We start from the raw sequence: 11135 nt of genomic DNA on the forward strand, positions 1-11135 counted from the left end.
GAGAGAGTTTTCAGCCCTGGAATCGAGAGGAGGCTAATTTACGAGTCTTGTTTTGCCTTTCAGGAAAAAGGGGAGCTACGAGGGGGAGGGTGGTTGGTGAAGGAGAATGCAGCAGCAATCACATTTTTAAGCATGCAGAAGCGGGCCGTTTCCGGTTCCTAGGCTGGTGTGCGTCCCCATCCGAGGCCAGCAGCCGTATGGGGAAAGCAGCGGCAGACACAGATGGCATGGACACTTCCACAAGGTCTGCCGCTCTGCCCTGCCTGCTCGCCGCCGTCTCTCTCTTCCAGCTCGCTCCGCCGCCCAGCAGCACTGCAGCACAGCACAGGCTGACGGCATGAGGCTTGATCCAGTGCATTTCTCCATGCTGGTCATCGGGGTCTCCTTCGCCTGTTACGCCCCGAGTCTCAACTCCCTCCAGGACCAGGCGTACCGAGCAGCCGTGGTCATCGAGGGCGAGGTGCGCTCCTCCCCGGAGAACGTCTCCTCCCGGGAGCCCTACAGTGTGAATGTCAAAGTGCTGGACGTGTGGCCCGTCAACAGCGGCGGCCTCGAGAGGGAGCAGCTCGTGACCGTCGGGGACTTCGGCTCCGAGGCCCCGTGCACCACGGTGGAGAAGGACCACAGATATATCTTTTTCATGGACCCCACCGCCGAGCCCTTGGTGTTCAAGGCGTCGTACGCCCCTGTGGACGCCAGCGAGCCGGATCTGAAGAAGGATGTGGAGAGAGTGTTGTGCGAGGACTGCGGTAAGTTGAAGGCTCTCCCCGTTACACCTGCCATGCACTCACACCGCACCAATAAAGGGCCACGGAAGCTGCCATGGCGATGCAAGGGAGACGGGCACCGCTTTCTCTGGCGGCGCGTGCACGTGTGCAGTCTACACGGTGTGTCAGCGCGCGAGCCGATTGACACTCCGGTCCTCCATAACCCGGTCACCCAAAAATGAAAATGAGAAAGCGTGTCAGGGGACGCGTGTGTGCATGTCGGGTGTGTGGGAGAGAGACATCGTTAAACCTCGTGTTAAACCTAAGTTAAACCCGGGGTTAAGCCACGCAGCAGGCTCCTTAGACAAGCGATGAGCAGGGGAGACTGAAACTTCCGTGTAGCTGATTCCAGCAAGATCTGCAGCATCACATCTTCAAGCCATGTTAGCAGTTCCTGTGTGTCACGGAGAGAACATGTGATGACAATCAGGGACTTGAACCTCGTCTCGAGGTGACCGTTCAAACTTTGAATAGTTATACAGCCAGTATTTTATGTCAAATCACAGTTATGCCAGTGTTGACTGCAGTGACAAGTATGTGGGTGGTGGCAACTGTTCAAATATCTCAACTTTCCATCATGGGCATCTGCAATTGTGTGTGTGTGTGTGTGTGTGTGTGTGTGTGTGTGTGTGTGTGTGTGTGTGTGTGTGTGTGTTTTCTTTTATTGCATTACAACAGAAAGCTGAAACTTCTCCACCACTTCCTGGTTTTTAGATTACTTACTTCTGTGAGTGGTGGCTGTGCAGCGGCTGGCGAGGCGTGTGAGAAACTCTGTAAGTTATTGTCATAGGAATGGCTTTAATATATTAACAATCTGAACCTGACACAAGAAGAAGAAAAACAGACTGTGATGAAGAAGAGCGTCGTGCTCTTTTTCTCGTTTCTTTCTCACATTTCCAACTGACAGGGAGAAAAAAAAAGTCTTGAATTGACCCATTTTCTTAGCAAAGGTAAAAGAAAAGGTTTAGAATCAGGGTCAGCTCCTCAGCTTAAATAAGATATATAGACTGAGCTCTTATGCGGTTTGAGTTTTGTCTATTGTGTAATCATCCAACCTGCTCGCTGCAAAGGCTCTGAGGTCTCTTACTTTTAACCGACAATGCTGACTTTATAGCAAATCATCTCACTGATCCATTCCATCTGTGTCTTCAGCATTTAAAGTAATGCACTGCTTTTGATATGATTGTACTAGGATTTGTACCAGCGAGTGTTAAAGCATCTGCTTGTCCTGTGTCAAACGTGGTAAAAGTACACAGAGAGGAAGGGATTTCTCCTGCTAGACAAAAGAGAGGGGAATAGGATCGTTGCTGGAAGTGTCACACATTTCATAAATTTCACAAATGTGTGACACATTTCTCCAATAAGCTTTAACAGCACCACTGTGAACACATTTTGGGGTTCATCAGACAAAACCTTTAAAACAATGTAGTCATACGAACGCTCTTTTTTCCATTTCTAAGTTCTTCCTATCCAGAATCATCAATTTCCATGCAAACCACCAGTGTGTGTACAGGGTTGACTCCTAGAAGGAAGTATCTCAGAAGTCTTCACAAAGGGCTCATCCGGCATTTGAGCTAACAACGTGATGTTCTATTTTTACCTCTGTGACATACTAAAATTATCAAGTCATTTATTTATGACTGTGCTGTTGCAATCAGGCTTCTGTCTAAAACACATTTTCTAGGCAGGGATAAGCTCAGGAGAGGACATACCCACTTATGAGCTGAATCACCCCATACACACACACGCACACACACACACACACGCACACACACACACGCACACACACACACACACACACACACACACACACACACACACCAAAAGCCAGAGGTACAGAGAGAAGCACAACCTAATTAGACGCTGCACAGTGTGTGGGGACACAGGAGACGCACTGTGGCAACCAGAAGCCTCTGAACGTCCACAGCATCATAAGAACATAAATGTTCCTTTTTATTGTCCCCGCTGCTAATTTCCTAAGATTGATTTGGATTCATCTGCCAGAACTAATCACAGAAGTACAAAATCCACGCCCAGAAGTAGTCACGAGGTTAAAGGAACGCTAAAGACAAATGCTTCACTTTTTCAACATTATTTACCCAGTTTAACAACGGGAAACCAACATTAAAACATTATAACTTGTATGCTTAAGTACATCTCAAACTATTATCTCAAAGTATCTCAAAGTATTTAACATTTTTTAACCCTTCTGCAAAATGCCAACAGCTGCTTATTGGCCAGTACTGCCCCTCCTCCCTCCTTCAGCTGTAGCTCACTCTCTGGCTCCGCTGACACTTTTCATTGGGCGGATGCAGAGATTTCAGGATGTTGAATGAGCTACAACCGAGCAGGACTCTTGGCCAGGGATCAGACCGGAGATGTGCAAGAGAGGATACTGAAGAAGAATTTCATTTGAGACAGAAGTAACTGCAGCTTAAAGATGGATTGGGGTAAGGGGCGTGTCAGCAGACACACACCCTGAGCGTAACCAATCCCAACCCTAGTCTAAGCTCAGTCAGCCAATCACAGCCACACTGCTGGAACGCCCACTTCTGTACACACCCCTATCAAATGATGTCAACATTCTTGTATTATAGTGGTGCTATTGTCCTTTTCTTTCACTATTATACTGTAAGACCTGTGTGTGGGTTGTATGGAGCAAGATAATATAGCTGAGCCTTTATATTTACAGACAGTTTTGTATGGTTCTATGTTACAATGTAATCTGATATTTAGGAAACTGTTATTTTAATGTTTGAATGGGAACCAGCCAGGTGCAGGTTCCTAGTCTTTCTTTTTTTAAAGCAGTTTATTGACTAGCATCAAGTTAAATCTCTGAACCGCTCATCCCCTTTCTCCACCTCCCTCTTATATCTGGTGACCAATCACTGCTCTCCATTCCAAGCACCCAATTAAAAACTAAAGGTCAAGCATTTTTAGTTGTCCCAAAATTGCAGAATATCTACTAATATACTGTGGGCCCTTGCGTCCCATCTGATAATATCTTTTCGTTAACCCCTTAATTGACCCTTGGCTAAGACCCGCCCCCACCCCGCTGCTACTCAAGCTGTCAGAGCTGCGTTAACATGGAGCCACACTGTCACTAAATAACAAAAAGCAAGGAGAGAAAGGTCAACAACAACAAGAGTATATCCAGGATATCAAACTGATTCAGCAGTGATAACATGTTAAAAAGATAAAGATATCAACTAAAGCTACAGATCTGTGTAATAGCGAACTACCACATCACATGGCGTTCCAGACAGAAGACAATGCATTTAAAGAAAGGAAAAAAGCAGCAGGGGAAAACCTTTACTGTACCTTCAGTAGCTAGCATAGCATGGACATGCTAACTCTAGTTCATGATGTGCTAACATGCCAATGCTAATGTTAGCTCCACAGGACTTTATGTAGAAACATAACGTTTCAGAAACGTGTGTCTCCTTCCAACCTCTCTGGGTAACAAGTATCACTATTACACAACGTTTAGCTGTGACTAGCTTCAAATCCACTAAAGCAGCCTGAAGATAAAGAGGATCTGAAACGAGTCTCAGGAGCAGAGAGGGTTAGTGGTTGACCCTGGTCAGTGCTGATATACTATGATTGGCCAGTTTGCGTTCAAGGGACTTATCGAAGGGTCAAATAAAATCATGAAGAAATGTCTGGCCACACTGTGTTTATTTGGTAGTATTTTATTATGTTGTTTCTGCAGTGCTGTTTGTGTTATGATATCTCCAAGATATTCTATGCTTTCATTCATTTACATATATTTTAATATTTTTGTTGTCATTCTTGTCTTTTTATTTAATCTCTTTATAAAGCACTTTGGTCAATGTTTGGTTATTAAATGTGCTCTGTAAATAGTCTTGACTTGACTTCTACCTACTTTGATAACCCTGCAAAAGAGAGTGTTTGGCGTAAAATGCAACATGAAAAAAACAAGCGTAGTCTTTCTAGCTCCATTGTTCAGCTTGCTTGCGATGCTTGTAGACTACCAGTCTGGTGTGTTGCAATGTAGAGACCTGCTCTAGATATTTATGTGCTACATGAATATGTAGAAGCCACATTATGTCAGTTTTGACACGATGACAATGGTATAAATACTCGCTAATATCTCTTTGAAACAACTTGTTATGAGGTGACTGTCTCAAGATGTAATTCAGACTTAAATGTTGACATTTACAGCAAGCTACGTTTGTGCAAAGTTAGAAGCAGACCCCTCGTCGTGAAGGGGAAATTATGAGGCGGTGGACATCTTTTTTTCTTTTTGCCCTGTAAAAGATAGCAGAGACATCTTTCAAAAACAGAGCCAATGTTTTGGTGAGAGCAGTCCGGTTTCTCTCTTACTGTTAATGTTATTGAGCCATAGCTTATCCACTCCCCTCATCGCTACACGAGATGATGGGGAATCTGAAACCTCATATAAGTCTCCGCTGAGCTCAACCGGCCTTCGTGGCCTTGCATTACTCTCTCCCTGTTTCGCTCAGAGAAAGCAACTGAGTTCTGTGCGGACGGCTCACATTCTCTCTTTTAAAAGTACAAAACCAGTCCTATCTTACATCCCAGGCAGTCTGAAGCGTGATGTAGGTCTTCTCTGATCATTGCTGCTGGCATGCCTTTTGAGATCCATTGACAGTTTCTTCCTGAAATAGTTTTATCTGATGCCCAAACATGCTCCTGTCACTGATGCTGTATCTAGTGCTGCATGCCTCAACTCTCATGCCCCCCTCCCCCTCCGCATGCTGTAGCTGACTGTAGCTGAAGTGTGTGGTTCAGCTTATGCCTGCCCTCCTGTCAGTCAGCCACACAAAGAGAGACAGCAGGAGGGAAAGAGAGGGAGAGCTGTTCAGCTTTGAGATTACAAATAGATGCCGCAATAATGCACATGTAAAACTCCCAATAATAGGAAGGTTCCTTTGAACTTTGAAATGAATTCAGTGCTACTGTGTAAAACGTACCTTCGTCTAGCTTGAGATCCTCACACTTTTACTGTGACTAATAATTCAACGTTTTGGGAAATATGCTTCTACGATATAAAGTAAAATATCTATCATGTGTGTGCGTTAAGGATGGAATCTGAGTCAGCTGAACCAGGATATTCAGAAATATGGCCACCAACTTCTCTAAAGCTCATCAATCTCCTTTGTTCCTGTACATATACATAAAAAAGCAGTTTGTGGTGTTCACCGACTGTATGTGGCAGCATGTGCTAATGTTGCAGACAGCGATCGGCATCATTACTCGATACGCAATAACCCGGCAACAACAGTATCAAAACCTCTCGGTCAAACGATACCTGCATTTGATCTTTTCATTTGATCAGATCTAGAACAAAATTACTTTGTATGAATTCATTCTTGTCTTTAGGTTTTGCTCGCAGCCAATCAAGTGTCCTTTCGATGTAATGCGTTGTGTGGTTTGCCCGCTACCGCAGCAGCTACAACCATACAGTGTGTGGTTTGGTGAAGTCGTAGTGGTTGCTTTGATGGAGATGCTGATGATCTGATTTGAATGGGTACTGGTATGGGTATCTCTTTAAGGGTCCTACTGGTATCGTCATTTCTAAAACGAAACCCAGCCGCAGCAGCAGATTTTGTCCACCATGGGCCGAATGGGTAAACTGTTGTTGATGAAGAAATGTTGCAGGATGGAACATCATTTTTACACTGTAAGTATACACAAGATAGTTTGTGTTCATTATTGGTGCATTTTTGTTCTGTTTGGAGAGTCAGGCTAACTGTTTCCCCACGATAGTCTTTACCCTAAGCTAGCCTAACCCGCCGTGACCTCAGCTCTGTCCTTTTCGTGAACACTGAGAGTGATGTCAATCTTCTTGTCTCACTCTCAGAAATACAGTGAATGAGCACATTCACTTTAATATATTGAACTATTCCTTTAGAATGATTTGTGTGGCCAAGCCTTCTATGACACTCAAGACTCTCATATGATCAAATTGACGGTTATGATTTCTTGCTAAATTGGAATGTATGTTCACATAGTTGTGTGTGTGTGGATGCAAAATGTGTATAATTATGTATAAGTGGTATCAAATGCGTATACACAGTGTAATTGCAGATTAGTGTGTATGCATATGAGATATGTTGACTGCCTGACCCATGCATAGCAGATTGTGCTTGCATGTGTGTAACTCCAGCACCTTATCAGCAGCAGTATAATTTTCCCGGGCAAGCGTGCACCGCTGTCTCTCAGCTCAGACTCACATCAGTGTGTACAGCAGCTGGAGGGCAGAACCGCTGTGGCATTGATCTCCAAATCCCAGAATTAGGAGAATTTTGCTCTGGCGCAGCATGTCAAAAACAATCCTTGCAACAGGAAACATATCCGAGGCCACACCCTCGAACAAGTCATTAAACCATCCCCGGTGAATTTAAGCTTTCATCGCGGCTTTCTTTGGTGCGAACACCTTTAGGTCTGCAGTGAACAATTGTCTCTATTAGCCAAGGGATGAGAGAGAAGTGTTTGTGGAGCCGTAACAGAGCTGGACTTGTACATTTTCAGGCCCTGTGCATCAATCACACTGGTGTTTGTACTCGTAGTAATAATTGGTGAATTCTGTAATTAAGAGGCATTCCAGAGAAAAGGTGATATGCTACTCCTTGCACATGCAAGGAGATTCACTGGTTGAATGAGGGACTTTACAAGACTGTGTGTGTGTGTGTGTGTGTGTGTGTGTGTGTGTGTGTGTGTGTGTGTGTGTGTTGCGAGAGTTCTCTCGCTTGTCTGTCTCCTGCTTTCCCCCTCTTTGTTGTGTTATCTGTGTCTATTTCAGACACCCTATGTGTGTCTCTTTCTCTTCTGTGTCTCTCTCTCCTTTCTGTCTCTCTCACTGTCCTTGTCTCAACAGAGCATTATACCTCCACACACACACACACACACACACTCACACACACACACACACACACACACACAGCCATGCCAGTTAGCTGTTACTGTTGCTGCTGTGCTGCAGATGCCCCAGTGTGCTGTCATTAGCAGGGAGATCTGGGGCTGCTATAAATTATGCACACGGAATAACAGAAGGCTGAGGATTTCTCCCCTCTCCTGCCTGTGCGTGTATATGTATATATATATATATATATATATATATATATATATATATATATATATATATATATATATATATATATATATACATATATATATATATATATATATAATATATATATATATATATATATTATTGTATATATATATATATATATATGTTTGTGTGTTTGCAGAGAAATTATGTATAGACCATGTTTTTGCTCATTTATGTACTACTGATCAACTTTGCAACTTTGCTTGTCGATGTGTGCGTATTAGCATGCTTTTCTGCACACTCACGACTGCCTAACTCATGTAAATGTCCTTCAAATATGTAGCGTGTATAAGAGAGTGTGTATGGGTGTGTTCTTGCTTGTGAATAATGTATCAACACTCACCTTTTTCCAGCAGTCAGCCTTAGTAGAAAACTCTGACACATGCCTCTTAAAGGGACCAGCCCCAGCGCCACATGGCTCAGTTTGTGAATGAGATAGGTCTTTGTGTAACCCCACTTACATACACACACACACACACACACACATGCAGATGCACTGCACACACCACCCACACACTAATGCGGCTGCCGATGCACACACCCTCCACCCTGCATCAGCAAAGTGTCTGTTTCAGCTCGGATGGATTTGGCCGGTGCTCCCTCTCTTTCTCTGCTCACATTATTGCACAGCAGAATTAGATTAGACATCAAATTCAAAAGTGAGTAATTAGAAATGTTCACGCCAAGAACTTGTCAGTTGGCATTCTAGATAAAGCATTTAAAAAATTGTTTGCTTCTGTTTTGATCAATCTGAGTCGTCCTACTGTTTTCTTGGAAAGCCATTTTAATCTTTGGCATTCTTCTCCTTAAGTAGCCCTGCGGTGCCCGACTGTAAGGGGTTGGCATGCAGTCAGCGAACGTCTGATATTCATGAAGTTGTAAACATTTTCAACTGTCACTCCGGTTAAGGCTTCATGAGTAACAACTGCTCTGTCTCACATCCAATGTGTATTTTAGCAAGGAGTTCACCTAATGCGGCCGTCCCTATGAACACCCATGTGAACACGAGGAATGGTATCACTGAAACAGACAATGAGTGCTCTGCAAATAATTATTGGGCAAGAAAAGGGTTAAAAGACCCCTTTGGTTCTATATCAGGCTATCTTGAGCTCAGAAAGGCGTGGGCTATCTTTATCTCTCTTTGTTGTGGCGATCTTTGATGGTGAGGTGGAGTATCTTCATCTGTCTTCCAGATGTCCTCCTCTGCCTCTCTAGATGTTATCTCTGATCTATTATAGGCTTGTGGTAGATACTGTGTGTACTATATGTTTGGTTTTGCATCGTCGTATCTTTCTGGGTGAGCAACATAGTTTTTGAGAAGTAGTGGATCATGAAATTATATTTCAGCTTCTTTTTTTCACTTGGTTTGGAGAAACTGAAATTCGCTGTTGTTTATTTTGGCAATCATGCTGCAATTCCAACAACTCCCATTTTGTCATACCTATTGGCAAAAAATAAGGAGTTTGTTGCTCCAAGCATGGCTATGAGTCGATCTGGCTCCAACTCTTCCCTGATGCCTCTGAGAAACAGTGAAAAATGCTTTTCAATTGCAATTGATACCCATCCCCAGTCACGTATGGTGTCTTATTAATCAACTGAAAATTACAAAACACAACTTAAAAGTGAGATGCTGTCACTTGAGCTGCAGTAAATGAGCACCCTGTCCAGTGAAAGTTGGACTCACTTGTAATGCATCTTTTGTTGCTCTTGTCTCTTTGGTTTGAACCATCGGAGGCTGATAAAGAAGCACACAGTCATCGTTATACGGAGGTTACATTACAGGGTTTCTGGGAAATTTACTTCAATTATAAAAATAAATAAAACTCTCACTGCTATTTGGTGCTGCCAACATGCAAAGTTGCCAAGTGCAGATTTGATCCTCAATAAACCTTTATCAGTGCAGCACGTTCAATTTAATGGATGTGGAAATGCCGATGGGGATTCAATGTGTAGCAGTGTCAGTCAAACAAAAGGCCAAGAGGCTAGTGAGACTTATTAAGTCTCTATAGCCTCGCAATTTAGTGTCATACTTACTTACATAATGGAGACATTTCTGCCTCAGTAAAATGTAAAGAAAAATGGAAGTTAAACTTAAATATGCAAAAAGCTTTTACCTTCAGGTGAGCCTCATGAACAGCATTTTTCTCGCCTTACTGTTCATGCAGTCAACAGTCTGCGAAACAGCCCACACATGCAAAGAACAAAGTCAAAGAAAGTTCAACTGTCTTGTGGCCTAACACTTTATATAGATTAGAAGCTGGCACACATGTACTTATGTACACGTAAATCCTGAAACTACGTTTCAGTCATTTCCTGTTCGAGCTTCTTCAGCAATTCATGGTCTCAAACGCTTGATTTTCTTATGTAAAATGTATTCATCAACCTCAACTCAACAGTTTTTACAATTAGTTCCATATGAATAAGTTTATATCAGAGAAGAGCGCACAACTGTACACACCTACACATTAGCCGAAAGCAGTCTCCCCCTTCTACAAAGATACAACAATAATCTTTAGACTTTCTTAACTTGTGAAGACTGTCAAACATGACTGAAATTATTTAGTAGGCTGTCACTTAGGCTGTCACTCATGTTGTTATTCCAGGGTCTGTAGCTAATGTATAGCTCATTTCTACCCCGAGGTTGTTCCAGGGTCAGGGGGAGTATGAACCAAGAGTAAATTCTGAGCTGTGATGCCTAACAGCACATGTCCCCGGACAGAAAAACTATGGTCTATTACAAAGTAATGCGGAAATCTTAGAACCCAGACAGAATACATCTCTAGAAAAGTGCATTCAGTAGAGTGCAGACCTCCGCTGGGTTAGTCTGCAGCGACCACTACTGTAATGTTTGATGGAATGAATACAAACCACAATTGCTCCCCGTCTAGACCACAAGCTTATCAGACGCATTCTCCATGTCTCATTTAACAGATACCTTCTCATTTTAATCTATGCAGCTCTCTGCGCCTCTCTGTACAGCTAAACTGCAGTTCACTGGGTAACGTTTTATGTTGATTGTTTAACGCTTCCTCTGAACACAAATTGTCTGTTCATGGAACTAAACACACAGCAGGCCTGTTGTCCCTGTTAGCTGTTAGCTCTGTTAGCTCTGTTAGCTCAGTTAGCTCTGTCAGCTCTGTTAGCTCTGTCAGCTCTGTTAGCTCTGTTAGCTCTGTCAGCTCTGTTAGCTCTGTTAGCTCAGTTAGCTCTGTCAGCTGTGTTAGCTCTGTCAGCTGTGTTAGCTCTGTTAGCTCTGTCAGCTCTGT

The 11135-nt window shown here is 43.3% G+C and overlaps 1 protein-coding gene across 1 annotated transcript in view; it reads left to right on the plus strand.

Moving 5' to 3' along the window:
• Window positions 1-337: 337 nt before the first annotated feature.
• The window catches only part of nrg2b (neuregulin 2b), a gene marked incomplete at both ends in the record, with an annotated part of 46352 nt that continues 35554 nt past the window's right edge, over window positions 338-11135 (plus strand). Inside the window, 1 exon segment of the mRNA XM_079229135.1 lies at window positions 338-749. Within this exon segment, the coding sequence (XP_079085261.1) occupies window positions 338-749 (412 nt within the window).

Source organism: Taurulus bubalis, assembly GCF_910589615.1.
Source record: "Taurulus bubalis genome assembly, chromosome: 13".
Lineage (NCBI taxonomy): Eukaryota > Metazoa > Chordata > Actinopteri > Perciformes > Cottidae > Taurulus > Taurulus bubalis.